At 57.3% G+C, this 22,055-nt stretch overlaps 1 protein-coding gene across 2 annotated transcripts; it reads left to right on the top strand.

Annotated features, from left to right (window-relative positions):
• The first annotated feature begins 600 nt into the window (after positions 1 to 600).
• On the top strand, positions 601 to 14,573 carry PPRC1 (PPARG related coactivator 1). Of its 2 annotated transcripts, none has more exons than XM_064431078.1 (14): positions 601 to 776; positions 4,501 to 4,644; positions 4,790 to 4,942; positions 5,333 to 5,455; positions 5,815 to 8,569; positions 8,969 to 9,022; positions 9,401 to 9,461; positions 9,799 to 9,884; positions 10,054 to 10,852; positions 12,925 to 13,098; positions 13,265 to 13,328; positions 13,543 to 13,664; positions 13,799 to 13,950; positions 14,243 to 14,573. In XM_064431078.1, the coding sequence occupies exons 1-14, from the start codon at positions 636 to 638 to the stop codon at positions 14,344 to 14,346; spliced, it is 4,932 nt and encodes a 1,643-aa protein (XP_064287148.1). In that variant the 5' UTR covers positions 601 to 635; the 3' UTR covers positions 14,347 to 14,573. The 2 variants fall into 2 exon arrangements, with proteins under 2 accessions (XP_064287148.1, XP_064287150.1); XM_064431080.1 differs by having other exon boundaries at positions 615 to 776; positions 4,787 to 4,942.
• The last annotated feature ends 7,482 nt before the right edge of the window (positions 14,574 to 22,055 follow it).

Below are 22,055 nucleotides of genomic sequence, written 5' to 3'. Positions count from 1 at the left end.
CACAGCAGCTCACGGTGCCCATCTCCCCTTTCATACCCGATAGTTTTTTTCATCCCCCCTGTGCCCACCACATGTGCGTGTCACCCCCACCAGCCCCCCACGAGGCTGGGCTCAACGGAGCACCGTGGCAGTGCTGCAAGGCACCTGGGGCAGAGGGAAGGCCCGCAGCAGCTCTGCCTGCCTCCCGGGAAGCGCGGGGACACGCGGGCGGCCCCGCACACGTGCGCGCAGAGCCGGCGGGGCGGGCCCGCGGCGCCGCGGGAAAACGCGCGCCTGCCCCGCCCCCAGGGGGCGCTTCCCGCCCCTCCCGCCCGCGCCGCCCCTCCCGCCCGCGCCGCCCCTCCCACCGCGCGGCGCGGGGCTGGGCCGACCCTGCTGGTCCCCGCCCGCCGCAGCGATGGCGGCGAAGCCCGCGGGTCTGCCCGCCCTCAAGATGTCCTCCCGCGCCGCCGCGGGCGGGCTTCCCCTCAGGCTGCTGCCCGCCTCCCGGCGCGCGGCCGGCGCCGAAAGGGTGCGCTCCCGGCGCGCCGCGCGCGGGCGGGGCGGCGTGGGGGCCGCCGGGAGCTGTAGTGCGGGGCGGTCCGCGGTCACGTGGCGCTCTCGGCAGTGGCCGCGCTGGGAGCAGAGGCGCCAAGATGGCGGCGCGGCGGGGCGGAGCGGTGCCCGCCGCCAACGGGGCCGGGGCTGGTGGCGCTGCCGCCGCGGCCGCTCCGCGGGGCCTGGCGAGCGGCGGAGCTCTGCGCGAGCCGCCTTTCCGCGCCGGCAGTCCCCTGCAGGTAAGGGGCGGCGGGGCGCGGCGGGCCGCGCCGTGACACGTGGAGGCCGGGGCGGCTCCCGCGGCGGCTGCACCACGTGTGCCGGAGCGGGCCCGCCGCACCGGCGGCGGGCGGGGGTCGCGGCGCGGGCCGGCGGCGTCTCCACTGGCTCTGGAGTGGGGCGCCCTTTCTTTGGGTGGGGGAATGGGGTGCCCGGAGCTCTCCCGCCGGCGTGGGGTGTCGGCGCGGGGAGATCACGGGGCTGGGGGGGCGCACCACGGCCACGGGACCCGGCGAGACGGGTGGCTTGGTGTCCGCTGCGGGAGATGACACCCCGGCCTTGGGTAGTGGGGGACGGGGGGATGCCGCTCGCGTCATTCCCCCGCCGTCCCTCCATCCCGGCGCCTCTCTGCCACCTGCGGCCGCGGGGAGCTGCGGCTGGCGCGGTGTGGGACACCGACACCCGCCGGTTTCGGTGGCAGGAGCTCTGGTTGCAGAACGTGGCCCGGGCCGGGAGAGGTTCCCCCAGCCGTACCGAGAGCTTATCCACGGGAAGCGAGGCTTTATCCCGTAGCAAGAGGTTCCCGCGCCGGGGCAGGCGTGGGACGCGGCGCTGCCGCTGTCACCGGCCCCGGTGGGGCCCTGCCGGGCTGGGCTGGGCTGGGCGCGGGGATGCAGCACCCCAGGAGGGGCCGTGGGGGCACCTGCGTTGTGCGTTTGTCGGGATTTTTGGGGAGGAAGCCCTAGGCTTCTGCCTCGGTCAGGGTCCTCCTGGGGGGCTGCGGGGGAGACCCCCCATCCCGACCCCGGGCTGGAGGACGCCGAGCCCGCCGAGCCCCTCCCCGACGCGGGCAGAGTGGGCTGCGTACGGGGGAAGAGAGGTGTGTTCCCGCCTGATGTTTTCCGAAGCAGCAGAGGAACCCACGGAGCATCCTCGGGCTGTGCCGCGCTGGCGGGCGGAGCCCCCCGGCTTCCCGGGCTTACCCCGCGCCCTTGCCGGCAGCTCCGGCGCGGTGCGAGCAGCCTTGGCAGCCGGCCGGGGACCATGGCCGCCCTGTGCTCGGGGCGTAGCCGCAGCACGCCGGGCACACGTGTCAGCAGCGGCCTGCGGGGGCCTCCCTTGTCCCTTCCGGGGACCAGAGCAGCGAGCGCAGTGTACCCTGCGCGGGTGGGTGCCGGGGGAGCTGGTGGCCTCGCTTAGCCTGGGTTCATTGCAAGCAGTTAGCTCCAGTCCCCGTACCCTGCGTGCCCAAAGCCCACTCTGGGGCTGTGGGCATCCTCCCTTCTCCCCGGCTGGCTGCTTGGGCACAGCATGGCCAGAGCCGAAGCCTGTCCTTGAACATTCCCGTGACCCTCTTCCCTGCAGCGCTGCTTAAAGCAAACACAGGGAGCTGTGAAGGAAGGCACGGCGGGTTCCCCTCTCCCCTCCGGGCTAGGAGTGACAGGGGTCTCTGGCAGGGAGGAGAGCGGGCAGGGACGCTGGAGCAGGCTGGGCTGGTTCGTACCCCCGCCCAGACGCGCAAGCGATGCTCAAGTGATGAGGGCTGCAGGAGGTGCCCGTCCCCAGGTGGATCAAAGGGAATCCTGGGGGAACACAGCCCAGGCCGGTGACTCACGGCTGTGAGACTCCTTGTTGCAAGGCGCTGAGTCAAGGGAGTCGAGGAAGGCATGGGAGGTTGCCCGCCCTCCCTCCCGGGCTGCGGGCAGGAGCCACAGGAAGAGGCCATTTGAGTGGGAGGGTCTTACTTCCCTCCCTCCTAATGTCCAGCGCTGATCACAGCTGGAAACCTTTTATTACGTGTTTTCTTTGGGGACAGCCTCCCTGTGGCCAGATGGGCAGGGCTGTGCAGCCCCGGGGTGTCCTTCGGATCCCTTTGCCATCTACAGGCAGGGGTCAGATGGTCCCTGGGCTGCCGATGCTCCATCCTGCTGGCTCCTTCGGTGGCCCGGCTACCTCTGCCTGCCGGTCACCGCTGACTCAGGGTTGCACTCCGGGGCTGGGCGTGTGAGCCTGGATGTCCTCCCAGTATCTGCGTGAGGATTGGTCGGGAATTGCAGCCGGGCTGCGCCTAGAGGGCTGCCAGCAGGCGCTGCGCTCTGACCAGCAGCCAGCACGGGCGAGGGAGGGGACTGGAGATGCTGAGCAGGAAAACTGCTCTAAAACTGCTCCATTGCCTGATCTGCATGGTGGCATGGAGTGGTGTCCTGGTGTCACTGGTGGGCTCCACTTCCAGGCAGAGGGCCCTCGAACTGGCTGGTCTGGGCTGGCAAGCTCTCTGCTGAGCCCCAAACCACTGTAGACTCCTGGTCCTTAGGGATGTCATGTCACAGACTGGGGGAATTTGGGATGGGTAGCTTCAGGGCTTTGCTGTGGATGTCCTGGCTTTGATTCCCAGCCTGGTCTTGGGATGCCTGTGTTCTGGGGTTGCACAGGGCTCCTGGCTGTGCTGTGGCCAGCAGTGCCTCCTTGGTCTTATCAGAGGAAGTCTGAAGAGCCCCAGGGACCAGGGGTTTGGGCATGTGGCTTTGGTGCTGTTGTATTTTAGAAACATCTATTTTGCGAAATGCCTGCTGTCTCTCTGGTGCAGTTTACTGCTTGCTAGGAGAGGATTTCAAAGTGTTAGCAGCTTCTCTCTAGGGACAAGGTACAATTTGTTCTGCATGGGCACAGGCTCACGCAAGCTGTGGTACCTACATGAAACAGGTGAACTGCATCATATGTGCATCCCCCAAGGTTCAGCCATATTCTCATGGTGCTGGTGCTGCTCCAAGGGCAGGAAGGGGGGGTCGCAGCCTGCTAGCTTTGGGAGGGAGGTGTACTCTCCCAGGGCTCTGTCCTTGGTGCCCTTATCTTCCCAGCCTCCATTATCTCCCTGCCTAAGCCCATCTACAAACAGGAATTCGCATCCTGTCTCGTGCTGGTGGCACGCCTGCACTGCTGCTCTGCTCTTGTCCTGTGGCTCTGCTCAGCTGGGGGCTGCAGTCCCTGCCCTGGCCCAGCATCTGGCTTTTCCTGGACATCCTGCAGCATGGCTGTGTGACACCCTGGAGTGTAGTGCAAATACTTTTTTGAAGTTACCCAAGCATCCCTGAAGGTGGCTGGGGGACTGGAAAGGACGTGGGGTTGGGAATTTGGAGGAGGAAGAGTAACAAAGCTGTTTTGGTCCTGGATTACAAGCACAGACCATGTCATCTTGTAGCCTGCCGCAGAGGGATTGGGGTAGGGCTCTGGCAGTGGCAGCTGGCTGCACCCCTCTTGCTGACTCCTGCACTTTTGTTATGAGTTTTGTAATGGTTCTGGGCTTATCTGAAGCGCTAACAGCCAGAATTGGAGGAGCGCATGACAGTCCATGAGGTGGCTGGAGCTGGCCTGTCCCCTCCCTGTCCTGCATGACCACTGTGTGGTGTTGGGTAGAGCCTGGTGTTTTATCCATTCATCTTTCCCAGTCCTGCAGCTGTGGAGTGAATCAGGCAGGAATTTTCGGTGTGGAGGCATCCTGGGTAATTGGAAGGGTCTTGGGCTGAAAGCAGCACAGGCCTTTGTGCAGTGGACTCTCCTGAAAGCAAGGGGGAAGGTCCCCTATGCCACCCTGTGACCTGCTTCCCCTGTGTGTTCAGGGCGCTGGGGGTGCCCAGCCACAGTTTGCAGCACAGGCTGTTCAGAGCCCATGTGTACTGTGAGGAAATCAGTGCTGGTAGTGAGGCTGTGCAAAGTGTTTACCTGGCTCCCCATGCTCCTCAACAGTGCTTTTCCCTTGAGGATGATGACCTGAACTTAACATCGTTGGATGCAGAAACCATCTTAGAGGCTGAACAGATCCTGGGGACAATGCAGAACTATCTTGACTCCTCTGTGATCTCCATCATTGAGGATCTTTCTCTGAGCGAGGTGGGAGCTCACACACAGATGTGGGATGTGGCGGCCGGGCTGGCCTTGGCCGTGGCATGGGTGGGGGGAATGGCAGTGTCCCCATTGTCCAGGTCTTTGGGCTGTATCCCATTGCTCTCTGAGACCATCCCTACCCTTGCAGCAGAGCAAGGCCTGCCTGGATGCACAGAATGAGCTGTCCCTGCTGACTGCCATCACAGAGATCCTGGACAGCACGGATGATGAGACCTTGTCCCCCTTTGATACCATCATGGATGCAGAGCTGCTGACCTCACCTCGTGAGCGGGAGAATCCCTCGGTAAGTTGGGGGGCAGATGCAGCCTGACCCCAGAGCCCATGGGAAGCTGCTCAGGCAGGGCTCTGCTAGGTCCTAGCATGAGGGTCCCCTGCAGCAGTAGGACCCTGGTCCCTAGCACCCTGAGATGTACTCTCATGACTGTTCCAATATGAGATAAGTGCTGTGGAGGGCCATGCCTCCCCCTTGAGTCTCTATATAGAGCCAGGGGTGTGCCAGAGGCTTTGGGGAGCAGCATGTCCCGAATGGGAGCTGTGTGCAGTGTGGGTGAAACAGGGCTGCTTGCTCCTGGGCTTTGTGGGGTGAAGTGTGTGGGCACTGTGGAGCTGGGGGTGGCCTGTCCCCTTCAGCAGCATAGACTGCCACTGTCTCATCTTCTGTCTGTCTTTCCAGTTTCAGAAGTTTCTCACCTTATCCCGCCCGTTGCTGGAGTGTGAGAGCCCTACCCTGGAACAACCTAAGGCTCTCAGGCCTCTCAGCAGCAGCAGCAGCAGCAGTGTCTCTGTGGTTGGGAAGGTGAGCAGCTGAGCAGGGCGAGCTGAAGCAGCAGTGTTGGGGTGGTGCTGGGATAAATGCCTCTGCCCCAGCTTTCCCTCCTGGCACAAGCATCCTTTCCCTGAGATGATGCTTTTGCAAGGCACCAGTGGCAGTGGGAGCAGGGTCTGCCTCACGTGGTGGGTTCCAGGGACTGGGGATGCTCCCATAGGAGCCTCAGATTTCCAATTCTGTTGTGTTTTACTGGGCAGGCTGAATGTGTCCCAGCTTTTTGTTGGCCATGGGGCTTTGCTGTAGAGTTGCAGCAGACCCAGCTGGCTGTCCTGGGGGAGTGCTACTAAAAGCCCAGGAACTGATGTTTGTGTGGTCCCCCTTCCCAGGCTGACACAGATGTGGCCTGGGACCGTGCTACTCATGGCCTCGAGGACCCAGTGCTGCCAAAGAAGCAAGTCTGCAGTACCCCGAGAGTGGAGAGGAAGGTGGGCTGGCACCGAGCCCGAGAGCAGCCCCTGCCACAGCGCAGTGATGGGGAGGAAGAAGAGGAAGAGGCTGCCTTGAGCTTGGAGCTAGACGGCAGCATGGAAGCTGTGAATTTCTGTGTGAGCGAGGCAGGGGCGGTGCTGGAGGAGCCTGAAGACCCCTGCATCATCAACACAGGTGACGTATCCCTGAGTGAGCTGGTGAAGTCCATGCACCCTTACTGCCTGCCCACCTTCACTGTGTGCCTGGACCCTGACACAGAGCCTGTGGCCAAGGAGCTTCTGAGCAGTCCTGTCTTGCTGGAGATTGTGCCTGGAGAGGGAGAGAGTGTGGAGATCCCTGTGGTTCTGCAGCCCTTGACTCCCAGCTCCCCTGAACTGGAGCCCCAGCTGCTGGGAGTAGAGGAGACTACCAGGGAGTCAATCCCAGAAGATCGAGGGGAGCTGCCCGGAGCTCCAGCCCAGGAAAATGGGTTGGAAGAGGGGAAGGAGGAAAAACTGCCTGGGAAGGAGCCTTCATGCAGTACCCCAGAGGCCACCTCCCCACTGGAGACAGTGGCACCTGGACCCTCAGGTCCCAACAGCAGCTCCTGGCACAGCACAGAAGCCCCAGCAGGTGGAAAACGTGAATGCTCTGAGAAGGGACGGGGCCGTGAGAGAGCAAGGAAGAGTCGGAAAAAGAAAGCAGAGGAGGACCAAAGCAAGCAGGCCAGGCCTGGCAGGGACTGTGTAGCCCACCGGCTCCGTTCTGCTGGCTCTGGACAGCCCCATGTCCAGCCAGCCATCAGCCGGCAGCGGGCAGAGTGTCCCTCTGTTCAGGTCTCAGACTTCCTGGCACAGCAGCTGGAGCGAGCCCGGAAGGAGGGGCAGATGGAGCTGCGTGCTGAGCGGGCACCACGGCCCCGGGGCAGGCCTCAGAGCACAGCAGGGGCCTTCCTGCCCAAGAAGGTGAAGCAGGAACTGCAGAAGGAGCCAGCACCAGAAACCGTCAATGGCCAACCTCCAGTGGCCCTAGAGAAGAACAAGACTCTGGTGTCCCTGGAGAAGACTGCACCAAGTGTGGAGGGGCAGCCAGCAGCTGCATGTCCCAGCCTGACAGACCAGGCTGAGGGCCAGGGAGATGCGCTGCCATCTGCCAGACAGAGCACTGGGGTCTCAGAGGCTGCCTCTCAGCTCCCAGAGCAAGGTGTTGGGCTGGAGCCTGCCCAGGCACTGCCAGCAGCAGAGCCCAGTGAGGGCCTGCCTAAGGAAGCCAAACCCAAGGCCCTGAGCCTGCGTGAGTACCGCATCCGCATGCTGCACCGTCAGCCCAGCACGGGGGACAGCCAGGAAGGCAAGAAGCAAGTGGCCAGTAAGTGGCCCAGTGTCCCTGAGCCTCCAACAGAGCTGGCGGAGATCCCCTGCCTGGTGTCACCCATGCGCTCCACCACTGAGGCAGACAGTGCTCAGAAGGGACCGGACAAACCCACCAGCCCTGCTGCTGTCCCTTCTCCTGCCAGCAAAGCTCCCACTGCTCTGACTCCAGCCCCAGCACCTGCCACAGCTCCACCACCGCCATCGACACCAATGCCTTTTGTCGCACCAAACGTGCCCCCAGCTGCTGGGGTGGCCCCCACTGGGATGCCGCCAGCCTCTGCCGGTGCTTATGCCCTTTACCCACCAGTGCCTTCCTGGCCCTGCTTCAGCCCGCAGCCCATGGGCTGCCATGCTTTGCCCCCACCACCCAGTGCCAGCTCCTCCAGTACTTTTCACATGGTGCCTGGCCTCCCACCTCCAGCCATGGCCTGGCCCCCTCCACCTTTGCCACCCCCGCCTCCATTTGGCCCAGGCGGCCCCTATGCCCCGGTTGGGTGGGCACCACCATCCTACTGGCCTGGAATCCCCATGCCGCCTCCGGTGCCTTCCCTTGCGTACAGGGACCCCGGAGCAGCAGTGCAGGCCACCGCCGCCTTCCCAGCTGGCAGCCACCCTGGCACAGCCCCTCTGCATGGGCAGTCTCCTGCCACCCCTCTGCTCAGCTGCCCGGAGCCACCGGCCTTCCCCGCCCAGTCACCTGCTGCCCCGACCAGTGACCTGGGGACTGCAGGTGGCCCTGCCAGGGCGGCAGTTGGCAGGGTGTCAGATCCCAGGAGGCAGGCACGGATGGCAGGAGAGAGCTCCCTCCCCAAGGCCCCTCTGGCTCCAGCCCCAGCCCAGCCCCTGCCAGCCCCCTCAGCTGCCACTGCCCAGCCCAGCAGTGTCCCTCCTGCAGTGCCAGTCCCCCAGGCTGTCCCCACCCAGCCTCTGGAGGAGTCCCAAGCTGCAGCTCCTACCCAGCTCCCGAAGGCCCCCTCAGCTGCCATCTGCTGCCCAGCAGAGGTGTGTCCTGCCCCTGTTGAGGAGTCCCCTGGCACCCATGCCACGGAGAAGGCTGTAGGGCCCGGGAAGGAGGCAGTGGAGAAAGCCCCGTTGGAGCCCAAGGCAGCTGCTGGGCAGGAGGTGCCCGGCCAAAAATCCACCTCCCAGGCTGCGGCACCACCACGGAAGGCAGGTCGAGAGAGTAGCCTTCCCACCAAGTCACCCACTGTACGGCCATGGAGGCACCAGCCACTCCTCAGCCCAGCCCAGCCCAGCGACAGCAGCAAGGACATTGTGCAAGCCTTCATCAGCGAGATCGGTGAGTGGGAGGGCTGCAGGATGCTGGGTTGAGTGTCAGCAGCCAGCAGGGCTGCAGTGCTGCCAGCAGCCTGGGTAGCAGGACTGGTTTCTGGCACTTCTGGGGGTGAGGGTGGCAAAGCCATGCCCACAGGGTTGCAGTACTCTGCTAGGATGTTGCCTACAGTGGATGGTCTGGGCTGGCTGTCCTGAAACTACTTCCTTCTGGGATTGCAGAGCTGGTGCTCAGTTCCTTGTGGGAGACACACGTGCTGCGGGCTCTGTTACTGCTTTTCCTCCCCAGTGCTTGCCCCACCATCTAGGGAGGCTGATGTAGGGGGGGAATGGGGTTGGGGTGCATCGCTGCGGTGCTGGGGGAATTCCAGCTGATCTGACTTGCTGTGCTTTCTCCCTGGCTCAGGGATTGAAGCCACCGACCTGTCCAGCCTGCTGGAGCAGTTTGAGAAGTCTGAAGGTGCGGATCTGGCATGCCATCCCCTGCAGGGCTCCCTCCATGCCATGGTGGCCTCCCTGGGCTGCCATGCTTCCTGTGGCAGGGTGGTAGTGGGCGGGCTGTGATGCTGCTGCCTGCGGCCTCATGTTACCATGCCCGGGTGTTTTGTCCTGTGGCTGTCTCTGCCTCTGTCTCCATGGCCTGTGGAAACATCTGGGGGTCCCCATAGCAGCCAAAGGGGTGGTGAAGAGTCTGTGAAGGAAAAAGGATGTGCAGCTCCTGTCTTCAGGGAGCTGGGTTTCAGGTGCTGTGCTCTTCCCAGCTGTTCCTGGGGTGCTCTGTTGATCCTGTCCTTCAGTCCTACTTGTTGCCACTCTCACCTACCTGTTCTCTTTTCAGCCAAGAAGGAGGAAACTCCTGTACAGCCCCCTGAGGAAAGGCAGCTGACAGGGAGCTCTGGGTGAGTCAAAACCTTGGCACCTGGTGCCCAGCATGGAGCCCAGCAGAGCAAGGGCACAGGGCAGCTTTCAGTCCTGGCAGGATTTGAAGTGTGCTGGGGCTGTGTCCATTGGCCCAAGAGGGACTGAACTTTTTGCTGGACTGGGACAGAGCTGGCACTTGGGGGGAAAAATTGGGACAAGTGATGGGCATGACCAGACTGTGCAAGTTTTATCCTTTCAGCTCTCTTGAATTCTTGTGAACTGGCCAGTGGGGCAGCTTGAGTGGGTGCCCCAGGTGTGGGGAGTGGGGTTGGGCTTTGCTTGCTGTGTTTGACAAAGCTGTTTTCCCATTCCCAGGCCTGAGACCCAGCAGGAGGCACCAACCCAGCAAGACAGGAAGCCCCCAGATGGCCTGCAGGCCTCTGAGCTGGCCAATGTAGCAGGTAATGAATACATGGGACAAGGGAGGGTAGTCTGCCATGTTGTGGCAGGGCTGTTGCGTGTGTCTGGGGAGACACCCTGGGGAGTGAGGGGGGCTGGGATATGAGGGAGCCCCAGCTGGGTGAGTTGCAGCAAAGGGCTGCTCTTGTAAGCATTCTGGTGCTTTCCCAGGCCTCACACCCCCAGCGACACCTCCTCACCAGCTCTGGAAGCCTTTGCCTGCTGTCTCGCTGCTAGCCAAAACCAAGTCACCTGGGTCCATGCCCCAGGAAGGGCCCCAGAAGACAACCAAGCTGATGAAAGCCAAGCCGCTGCTCCCAAACAAGATCCAGGTGAAGAGCATGGTGCCAGCCCCTGCCAGCACAGCCCCCAGCCACGTCTGCTCGGGAGACCATGACTACTGCGTCCTGGGTGCACCGCGGCCCGAGAGCAGCCATATCCCTGGCACGCAGCCCCCTGCCGAAGGTGGCTCCCGCTGGAACGTCAAACACCACCGGGACATCACTATCAAACCCATCTCCTCCTTAACCAAACGGACGCTGGACCAACCTGAGCCCACCCCACCAGCCCCTGACACCACCGTGGGGCCCAGCCCGGAGCCCCTGGGGATGGCCTGCCCAGCTCCCCTGGATTATCGGACTACCATCCCCAACAAGGCCACCACCGGGTGCAGCAGTCCCCCCACCTCAGTGCTCCTGTCTCCAGCTGCATCCCCCTGCCGGGACCAGGAGGTGCGGACTCCCAGTGCCCAGCCCAGCCACGCTGCTGCCAAGAGGTCCCTGCGCTGCTACCGGAGACCCCAGGACTCACCCAGCCCCTCTGCCGACAGCTGGAGGGCTGGCCGGAGCCGCGCCAGCCGTTCTTTCAGCTCCAGTTCGGATGGAGCGAGCGAGTCCTCATCTTCATCTTCATCCTCGTCCTCCCGATCCCGCTCACGGTCGCTCTCCCCACCTCCCAAGCGGTGGCGAAGGTAAGCAGTGCCTTGTTGCTTGCTCGTGGGGCAGTGTCTTGGTTTGAAAAGACAGGTGTCTGCTAAGGAGGGCAGGAGCCTCTCTTGAAATTGAAAATGTAAACTCCCTTCCTCTGAATTGTTATAATTTTGAAATTAAGGGGCTCTCAGGCAAAGATACGGGAATAGGAATAACAGTTCTTTACTAGGAAAATTAAAATAAAAATGTAGTAATACAAAAAACCACTGACAGAGTCAAAATGGTGAGGGTGTTGGTAGCAGTCCGATTAAATGCTGTCCTCCTGGAGTGACAGGTGTGGTTGTGTTGAAGCAGTGATCCTGTAGAAGGATGTAGTTTTCCTCTGAAGGTTCAGTGGTGGTATAGATGGGCCTGGTCTTCCTCTGGGAATCCAGTGGAAAAATGCTCCCCTGGGTTTCCAAGTATCAGATTTTAATTTAGGTAAGAATGTTTGGCTCCTCCCCCTGGGTGGAGCATCTCGCAATGGGATGATGTAATTTTATGCAGTGAGAGTCAGTGGCCCATTGACTGCAGATATTTCCCTGGATAGAGGATGGGTCATGGAAGAGATAAAGAACACTGCTCCACCTGGTTTCAACAGGTGGTGATAGAATACGTACTTCTGGTTACATCTTTCATTGCAGCCTAAGACAAGCAGTTGTCCAGTGGCTAGTCTTTTGCAAGAGCCCAGACACATCTTTACGGTCCTACTGGATGGCTGGATTTGATGCTTTTGTCCTTGTGGCCCTTCTGAAGAGATGTTTGGCTCGCAGAGGGTGAGGGAGCTGCAGCAACACCCTGCCCATCCAGTTCTGGCTGTAGCCCACATCTGGGCCCATATGCCTGCAAAGCCACCACTGAGCCAGGCTCCTTCTGGAACACCCAAACCGTGTTACAAGTCCTTGGCTGCATCTTTGCTTTTGGTTGCTTTTTTTGGAGTGTTACGGCTGGTGTTCATATTTGTGCTGTGGGGCTGCTGCAGCGTTTGGTATAGAAATGAGAGGAGCCACAGTGGAGCTCTCCAGGGAGCTGCTGGAGGCAAGCAGGGAAAAACCTGTCTGGCTTGGCTGCCTCAGGGGCTCCCTGTTCTCCTTATGCAGGTGGCTGTGTAGGAAATGGGACACCTTGGACTCTGTGGAATGCATTTCTTTTGGAGTCCTTGTGCATCTGAGTGATGTGCAGCCTGTCCCAGCTGGGCTGGGAGGCACTGGAGGTGGTGAAGGGTTTCTCCTTCTGTCGTTCTCTTGGTGTTCAGTTGGTTCTGGAGACATCCCTGGGCATGAGGGGGCCTGTCCAGCCAAGACCCCTTCATTGATGGCCAGTAAATGCAGAGGCTGGAGCTGGAAAGGACAGGTATAAAAGTGCCATGTTCCATGGATGTGCAGCTTGGGGATTGTCAAGCAACATATCTGACTTGGCTTTCCAGCAAATGAGCTGGCCTTGTGCTGGAAAATGTCCCCATGTACTGTGCCACCCTGACTTGCTGTCCTCCAGGAGAATATGTGGCAGAGCCAGGCAGCGTGCCCTGCCAGACCTGGGTTTGCCCATGGCAGGGACCACCCATGGCTAGCATGTCTGGAGAGGGACTGTGCTCCTGGCTGGAGGAAGCACAGCTTAATCCCAGTTGTGTTTTGGTCTTGCTGTCCTTAAGCTTTCCCTGGCCCTGCTGGAGAAGCTCTTAGAGTCTGTGCTCACATGGCTGTTGAGCACAGCGTGGATATGGTGTTGTCCTGTGCATCGTGTGGGGCTCAGCACAGAAGTCCCAGCCCTTCTTGAGCCCTCCCAGGCACAGCCCTGTGCTTCACAGTTCCCCTGTGATTATTTCTTGCTCTTCAGAAGCTGTGCCTCCTGTGAGCCTGCTCCCTTTACTCTGGCATTGGGAGCCAAATGGAGCAACATTTCTATAGTGTTGTTGCTGGCCCGGCAATCTTGGGCAGAGGCTTCCCCATCCTGGGGATGGGTGCTGTCCAAGTGGGATGCTGGATACCATGGGGACGATGGATATCTTTTTCTGCTTTGGAGCCTTATGATGCTGGACAAAGGGAGGACTCAGCTGTATCTCTCCTATCCCCAGGTACCGCTCAAGATGTTCCCACAGCTCCTCCTCTCGCTCCAGCTGTGGGTCATGTGGCAGGTCCCGGGACAGGTCCTCATCCTCCTCATCAACATCCTCCTACTCATCCAGGTCCACATCCCGCAGCCAGTCCCGCTCCCCCTCGCCCCGCGGGAGGAGTAACAGGTGGAGAAGGTGAGCGTGGCCATCCTGCAGGGCTGTGAGCTCTCCCCAGCCCATCTCCCAGCCTTTTGTGGAGCAGGGATGGACCCACTCCTTCAAGATCTCCCTTATGTTTGGAATCACTGTTCTGACACCCCCATGATTTCATAGCTCATGTGCCTGGTTTCTGCCCTGACAGATACAGTTATGATGCACAGGACCACTACCAAAGGCAGAGGATCCTCCAGAAGGAACGTGCAATAGTGAGTGATGGAGGGCTGGGAATCTGGGACTAGAAATTTTGTGGGTTCACAACCCCTTTGTCACTTCAGAAACACAGGGGGTTTCTGCAGGGGGGTGCAGCCTTGCCAGCAGCATTGCTGGGAGGCCCTGGCCAAGGCACTGGGGTGGGAGGCCATGCAGGGAGGGTGTTCTGTGCGAGAGGTCCTGCTCATGATGGGTCATCCCTGCCCACAGGAGGAGCGGCGAGTTGTGTTTATCGGCAAGATCCCCAGCAGGATGACACGGTCGGAGCTGCGGCACCGCTTCTCTGTGTTTGGGGACATTGAGGAGTGTACCCTGCATTTCCGCTCCGAGGGGTAAGAGCTGTGGGAAGATGGGTCAATCCTTCTCAGGGATGACTCCTCTTGGCCCTTTTCCCATTACTCAAGGGGATGTTGCAGACTTAGGGAGGACAAACATAACTGTTGCTGCTGATCTCCTCCAATGTCAGGGATAACTATGGCTTTGTCACCTACCGGTATGCTGAGGAAGCCTTCGCTGCCATCGAGAGCGGGCACAAGCTGCGGCGCCCAGACGAGCAGCCCTTCGACCTGTGCTTTGGTGGCCGCAGGCAGTTCTGCAGGAGGAACTACGCTGACTTGGGTGAGTTGCACAACTTCCAAGTTGGGTCCTCCCTGGCTCCTTCTCTTTCCAGAGGTGTAGGAGTCCCCATCCTTGGGGTCAGTCAGGGTTGGCAGCAGAGCCGCATCTAGAACTGTCCGGCCCTGAACGATTGAATGGGGGCTCCCTGTCTCTCCAGCACTGTATTGGAGGCTGGCCCAACTCTGGGTCTAGAGGCTGGCAGGTGAAACAAGATAAGAAGTTTGCTGTGGGAATGGCCAGAACTGTGCCAGTGTTTCATGGGTTCAAGACAGCCTCTCCCCATCTCTTCCAGATTCAAACCGTGAGGATTTTGACCCAGCTCCTGTCAAGAGCAAGTTTGACTCCCTGGACTTTGACACTCTGCTGCGGCAGGCACAGCGCAGTCTGCGGAGGTAGCGGCAGGCAAGGCGGAGCACCCGCCCCCACTTTTATACTCAAATACAAAAGGCAAAAAAAGTATGGAGAGAGAGAGATGAGATTTTTAATAAAATGAAAAAGGAAAAAAATTTGTTTTATAACCAATATTTAAGGAGGATGGATCATTGGCCTTGAACTGGAGCAGTCCAGGCAAGTGGCAGCCCTGGGCTTGCCCCAGACATACAATAAATACGGATGCCCAAACAGCAGCAGTGCCTTGTTTCCTCCTTTGCATGGGATATTCCCAGGTGTGGTCTCAGACTGTGGCCCCCCTCAAGACCCCGGGGACTCTGCCTGTGGTATGGCTTCAATGAAATGTTGCACAGGTCATGGACTGGGCACAAGAGTGGCATGTCTGGGGAAAGTGGGGCAGGACTGAGGTCACCAAGCATGTGACTGTCACCGTGGCAGCCTGCAATGGCCTGGCACGGGGTGAATGCCTCTCTGAGCACCCCTCTGACAGTCTCGGGCTCTGCTGGCTGCAGACCTTGGCACCCCGAGGCTCCCAGCAGTTTTGGGGCCACCTGCACCACCCGCAATGGCCACGGGGGGGCAGTGCAAGATGCTGCACCGCCGCTCCCGGCAGCGGGCTGGGAACGCGCTCTAGCTCCTGGGCAGAGCTCGGGCACGGCACGGCTCTGCTCGCTCCGAGCACACTGCCCTGTGTGCCTGTCCCCTTCGAGCCTGCTCCTTGGTATTGCTCCGGCTCCCCAGAAAGAGAGGGGAGACATCTCATCTCTGGGTTTCCCCCGAGGGAGAGGTGTTTGTGTGACTGCAGAGAGATTGCAGCTGTCTGCAGTGGCATGATGCTTGGCAGGAAAGGGTGGCCAGTGGCAGGGAGGGGTGGATGATGCCTGTCTAGGCCCTCTCAGTGCATTGCAGCTCATGGAGGAGAGGAGCGATTGCAGGCAGCCCTTAAGGGAGCATGCTTGGGCCTGCTGCCAAGCATCTTTCCCTGCTCTTGTGCTGGCAGTCAGAGAAAAGCCCTGCCTTGGACTGCTCCTGGGCTGGGAGCTTGTCGGTCCCTTGCAGGTGGCAGTGCTGACTGGGAACACTGAGATGGCATAGAGTGCCTTGGCTTCAGGACTGGGACAGGCTTGGGGTGGGGTGCAGTGGCACCTGTTTGAGCCCTCTCTTGGCACACCCAACTGGGCAGTGCAGACCTGGGAGGGTGTGGAGGGAAGTGGTGGGCCGGGGATGGACCCCCATCCCATTCCCAGGGTTTTTCATGGTGTTTGGGGTGGGAGGGGATGGTCAAAGGCCCTTCAGATCCCTTACTTGTGGAGGAAACACTCACTCCAATAGTGTGAGAGCAGGGAGGGGAATAGGGGCAATAAACCCAGGGTGGGGGATTCATCCAGGTTGATGCTGATGTTGCCACTTGGCTCATGGTCAAGGCTCTGAGCCCTTTGTGGCTGTGCCTGGGTGTATTGTAGCACTCTTACGGACTGGCACTGTGGCTGGAGCCCACCTCTTCCCTCGCTGCTCCCCTAAATGGAGCGAGGTGCTCCTGCTTCTGCCTGCACACTGGTGACTTGTGCTGCTGCACTGCTCAGCCCAGGGAGGCCTCTGCAGTACCCAGGGATGTGGGGTACAGTAATGCTGCCTGCAGGTGGGCCCTGAGTGAGCTCCCACCCTGTCCTCTCCTGCCTGGCCCTGGGCTTTACACAAGGGAGGGTCCACGGAGGCAGCTGCAGGCAAGGTTGTGAGTGGGATAGAGCAAGGGAGGCAGGCAGGGGGCTGTAAATCAGTAATGCAGTTCTTCCAGGAACATCGAAGGAGGGGGTGACAGCCAGGGCCCAGTGGGGTCTTGTGGGGAGGATGTGTCCCTTTCTGTGAGTTCATGCAAAGCCCTGTGGCTGCAGCACACCTGCAGCCCCTCTCCTGCCCAGAGCTGCTGGGCTGATGATGGTGCTGACCAGCATCTCCCTGGTCTCAGAGCTGCCACAGGAGTGGCAGATATGGATCCAAGTGTTAGAGGGTGAGCGTCTGTTAAACCAGTTGTGAAAACACTCTCCAGCTGTTGGGTGATTCAGGCCTGAGAAAATTCTTGTATGCCTTAGAACTGGGCTTGTTTCTACAAATACTTCAGGTGATCTGAAAGTTTCTTTACAGCCTTTCCTCGAAGCTGTGGTGCATCTGAAGGGGCAGGCAGGAGTGGCTAGGGTTATAGGCAAAGTGGAGCTGGGCATGCGGCATGTCTGCTGTCAGCAGCCCCAGGAACCACTGGGCTTGTGCTATTCCATGGACCTTGAGTGTGTGCATTTGGGCAGCCCTGTGAACATGGCATCACCCCAAATATGTGTGCTGCTGACTGCTGTGTGAACAAGGCTGTGTCCTTGTGTTCCTACAGCTGGGCTGCACATGGTCCCCTCTTCTCCCACCGCTCCTGTGGGTGAGGAAAGGCAGGAGGTATGAAAGCGTTTGTGTTGCCAGAAGAATTAACACCCTGCTGTTGTGCCCTATAAATCTTCTGAGTGTTAGAGGTTGGCTTTATTCCCCTGTGTTACAGTTTAATGGTTTCCGTTAGCAATAACCTGTCCCTGTGTTCTTGGTTATTGATTTAAGGTTTGTTGTGGAGGGTGTGAGAGTTGCAGAAAGGTGTTTTCCTGCTGTCCAACCAGTGGCAAAGGCACTGTTGCAAAGAGGAGGCAGGAGCATGGAAAGCAGTGCACAGCCAGCTCTCTGGAAGTAGGGGTGCTGGTGGAAGCTGTCTGGAGAGAATTGGGGACAGTGACAAGGAGCAGAACTTGGAGCATATGCTTCGCCCTGGCAGGCAAGCCAGAGGTGAGGAGAAAGGTGAGGCTTTGTATGAACCCCAGTTCTGTTGGAATGAAATCTGCTTCACCATAGGACAGCCAACCTTCCTCCTGCAAGCAGCAGCAGCCTGTGCTGCCTGTGCGAGTGGCTCTGCCCCGAGGTGCAGTAGCCCATGGCTTGGAACTGCACAGAGGGTGTTGTCTGTGAGGTCACTAAGCAGAGTTGGGATTTTCACTCTGTTTCTCTTCAAAGCACTCTCAGCCTTTCCCTTTCTGTTCCTGCTACAGACTCCAATCTCCAGCAGTTGTCCCTTCCTGCACCAGAGCCTATTATCTACAGTCTTCTTCTGGAGCAAATCTCTTAAGGGATTGATGCTGATATCACATCTTCTTTCTCTCTTTCCCTTTTCATTCTCTCTTGCATTAGTATGTTCTGAACATGATCTCCAAGTTAGAAAGCAGCTAGAAGGGCACCCATGTTGGTCTTTCATAGTGGGTAAAACCCACAAGATGAGGCACTTGTGCTCTGTGCAGAAGCTGTTTTGGAGCCCACGTGCAGAAGGCAATGGGGCAGCAGGAGAGTCTGACAGCAGCAATCCTTGCACATCTCTGCCTGGGGCTGAAGACTGCACAGCCTTTGTCCTCATTGCTTTGCAGAGCTCAACATTTTCTCAGCAATAGCACAATCCCATATCCTCAGGAAAGTTTATTCTGGGACTGTGGAGCTGGGTGCTGCCAGGTGTGGAGTACCCACATTTCTGTGAGGTGGGTGTGCTTTCCCACACTTAGTATATTCACACAAGAAGTTCAGCATACTCATCCTGAAAGCTGACAGGGACCCCTGTGGGCAGAGGTGCCAGGCAGGAACCTGGCTATGGTCCTTGCTGCTGACACCCATTCCAGAACCTGGGACCACCAGTCCTGGAGATTCAGACTTACTCAACACACCCAAGGGCTCAGAGCTCCTGACCCAAAGCAGAGGTGGCTGCTGTGGCATATCTGCCTCCCCAACCTGGGTTCCCTCCACCAGGAGCCTCACAGGGGTACCCAGCTCCAGGGTGCCTGCTGAGAGTGGCCATGGCAGTCTGGTGCTGGGATCGATGCAGGTGGGCTCAGAGGAGCCCCAGAGAGCTGGGAGAGGTGCTCACCTCACTTTGGCATGTAGCACCTGCAGGTTTGGGGCTCCCTCACTGTCACCACACTTTCTCTGTTCTCTTACACATTCCTCATTCTAAATCCCTGCCTGCCTGCCTGCAAATAAGCCCTGGAGGTCAGCCAGTGGTTGTGTGTCCTTTAAATCTGTGCTTGTACAGCTGAGAGCCTGGGTTAATGCCCCTGGTCCCTCTTACAGCCACTGCTGCAGTTACTGTGTGTTCTTGTTGTACTGTGACTGCATTAGGCAGTCCTCCAGGGTCACCCTGTAGTCCAGTGTGTGCAGCTGGGAGTAAACATGCAGTGAATATCCTGTTGGTGCCTCTAGTCTGGACATCTGCTCCACTCACCTCACAAAGCAGGTGCTGCAAGTGCTTTCTGACTCCTCTCAGAAAAAGACCTGCAGCTGAAGCATGCTACAGGAAGCAGGCAGGAAGGTTGAGGGACCATTGGTCTGCAGCTTGGCAATAGCAGAGAATTAATGAAAAAAATTACATAAGGTCTACAAGATAGATGTGAACTTGGGGAAGTAAAAACCCGAAGCAAAACAAAACAAAAAGGCCCCAATCAAAACCACACACACACAAAATGCAACCGCAATTTTTCTGTCAATCTAGGAAAATTCCCTCCTGACCCTAATCTGGCAATAGCGTTAAGCCTGATGTGTGAGCAGAGCTCTGTAATGCTAGGAGCATGAGACCTAGAGCTTGCCTTTAGTTTCCCAAAGGAAGGAAAATGTCAGTACCTTTAGGAGCAAATTAAGAGGGAAATTATATTCTTCATCATCACAATGACCAGCAGAAACCCAGAAGCCTGGGGTACAGCAACACTTCCTCCAAACACCCTTAGTATAGCTGACTTCTTGGCCAACCTGGATCTGTATCCCAGGCTGAGCTGGCCATTTCCAGGGCTCCTTCACTTACAAATTAATGGAGGGAATTCTATCAAAGTGTGTGTTAAAATGATGCAGGTTTTTCTGCCTCATTACCCTTCTCGGAAGGCTGGTCCAGAACATCAATCCTGGCAGGGGTGTAAGCTCTCTAATTCACCGTCTAAACTTATTAAATGCTTTTTTCCATTACTGTATATCTTACATATTTTCATAACAATTTTATTTATAATTTTCTTTCAGTGGTTCTTCAGAAATACATCTGTCTCCTCTCAGCCCATCTGGCCAGAAGAAACCAAAGTCTTTTAGTAGATTCTTAATCAGCTGGTGTTTGTTTGTCTCAGCATCCAAATAGTTTTTCTCTGTGCAGTGGAAATTTATCCTTCCTGGATGTAGAGCTGCAAGGATATTCTGGAGGAAGTCTCACAATGCCTTGCGCAATGGCAATAATGTTTCTGTCTCTGCTAAAAATAACTTGTCTGATGCATCCTAGCATAGTGCCATTTCTTTTTCACAGAAGCATCATGCTGCTGCTTCATATTCATCCTTCAGTGCAGTAAGGTCTTTTTATTCCTTCGGAGCTTTAATTTCATCAGTTTGTAGCAAATGTCCTTGCTGCTGGTCCCCAAGTGTTTAATCTGCCCTTTCTGCCATTAAATTTTACCCTGCTTCCCTCATCCCTTGACAAGGTCAAGGTCCCCTTCTTCCCCTATAAGGAACTATTACTCTCAGCACTTGCAATACCTCCCAACCTTTTGCTCCCTCTGCATTTTGGGAGCTCGCACATGGCTCTTCTGAGATCACCAATGAATTTACTAGCCTGAATTTATTCTCAGAATCTGTAGCTAATACCTTTCCTGCAGCCTGGTCATGCTTCTGTCTGATGCAGCCTGGCCAGTTTCACGTGTATCTCCTCTCCAGCCTTGGGACTGATCTTCACCTTTAGCAGTAGTTTCTTCTGCTTTGTAGTGCACCATCCTTTACTCTGAACTGAGTGCCTCAGCCTAAGAAACTGGCAGCCCCATCTAAGGGATTGTTTCTATTGTGCTGCTCCTGTTTCACTAGGCATCTCCTCACTCCCCATGTTCTCCTCATCACCTTTACTGAAACAGAGTTAAACCCACTTTTGGGGTTTGATTGCAGCTGGTTCATGCCTCCTCTCCCCTCACCTCTCTCCCTGCAGGGGTACATTGGGTGTCTGCTGCTCCCTGCAGGTCTGTTCCCTGGCTGATGGAGCAGGCTTACCTTTCAGTGAAGCTGTGTCTGAAATGATGTTGTGTTTTACGTTATACTGCATCTGCATATGGAAATTTGCTTTCTGTCTTGTCAGAGGATATCTGAACACTGCTCTTCTGGCACAGTTTACTGCCTGGCATTCACTGTGAAATTAAAGGCTCCTCTAATGGCACATTTCCTACTCTTTATCCATCTTGTAGCCTTGAAGACAGTGCAGTTTATTCTCAGGGCTATGTCTGGTGTGTATGCAGCCAGCTCCTGAGCACAACTGTGCAGGGTCCTTTCTATCACCCTTTCACACACCTCCTCGGGACATATCTTATCCATGTCATTCCCTTTTATGTCCTTACAATGACCTGATTTACTAGCAGTGCTTCACAACTTCCTGCTCTCCTCCTACCGACCAGGTGCTGCCAGCCAGCTTCTGCTCCTGCTTATCTCTGCGGCTTTGTTCCAGGTGGCACACTCTGCCTGTGCCAAGCGTTCCAATGCACGCTGGGATGCACCATGCTCTGGCTCAACACCTTTCCAGTATGCCAACACTCTGACTTGCCTGATGTGGCCACAGCAAATGACAAAACTTGGGGGGAAGCCTACAAAATCAGTAGCACAGGCTGTGACAAAATCTGAGGAGAAAAAACTTGTATGAGGAATGGATGACGGAGATAAAGGACATGGTGTTTGCAGTTTAACCTCAAAAGATTCTGGTTAGGGGGTGACAGAGCCTTAGGAGATAACGCTGTAGGACAAATGGCTTAACACCTCTCAGCTTAATCCAAGGGAGACCCACAAGTCCGTGTGAAAATGCTAAACAAGGTAAATTGAGTGTGACTGGAAGGCTTAGTCGATGGGTGAGTTACAAGGTTGTGAAATTGTGTATGATATCAATATAGCATACAAGCACTGTTCCCAGGTGAACTGGTATTAGAAACTGCATCTTCAAACAGCATATTTTTAGAGGGAGGAAGTATGTAGACAAGTAGCAGAAAATACACTTTTTCAGTTACCAAGAGACAGTGGGAGCTTGTCCCTAAGTAAAGCAGCTCTCCTTCAAGTACCTGGGGGTAAAGTGATTCCTGAATCCCTCTCATTCATTACAGCAATGCTGCATAAGCTCAGGAAGCAGCACCTTACCAGCTCTAGCCATGTGATCCAGAGCAGACATGACTGACAGCATCATTCAGGTGGCCTGGAGCAAGATATCTATCAGCCATTGAAGGACTTGTGAAGTGCACAAAGAACACTGATGGTGTGGTGCAATGAAGATGTGGAGACCAGGCAATGTCTGTGTATCAGAACTTCCAAGACCTGGGATTGCACTGAGCCTGTAGGTAAAGCACTCAATTTGTTATAAAAATTAAGTGAATGAGAAATGATCATAATGTTTGGGGAAACACCTGGTAAAATGAATTAACTACTTCAGGCTACATTTGGGTTTTTATAGGCTTTGAAATGGCTAAGGGACAGTTAGACCTCACTGTGGTCCATTTTCACCAGTGGACAAGAATGAATTCTACCTACAATCTCATGTGAGTGAAGAGACCTGCAGCATGCAGTATCTGCTCATGAATTGTAGCTGCCACTGGAGGAAAATTAATTAATCAGACTCCTCCGGGTCTGGTGGAGGCAGACTTCAGAGAAGGCAATGCTAT

Source organism: Passer domesticus, chromosome 8 (genome assembly GCF_036417665.1).
Source record: "Passer domesticus isolate bPasDom1 chromosome 8, bPasDom1.hap1, whole genome shotgun sequence".
In the NCBI taxonomy this organism is placed as follows: Eukaryota; Metazoa; Chordata; class Aves; order Passeriformes; family Passeridae; genus Passer; species Passer domesticus.
The sequence above is the reverse complement of the archived record's forward strand: the minus strand, read 5'-3'. Positions and strand labels throughout refer to the sequence as shown.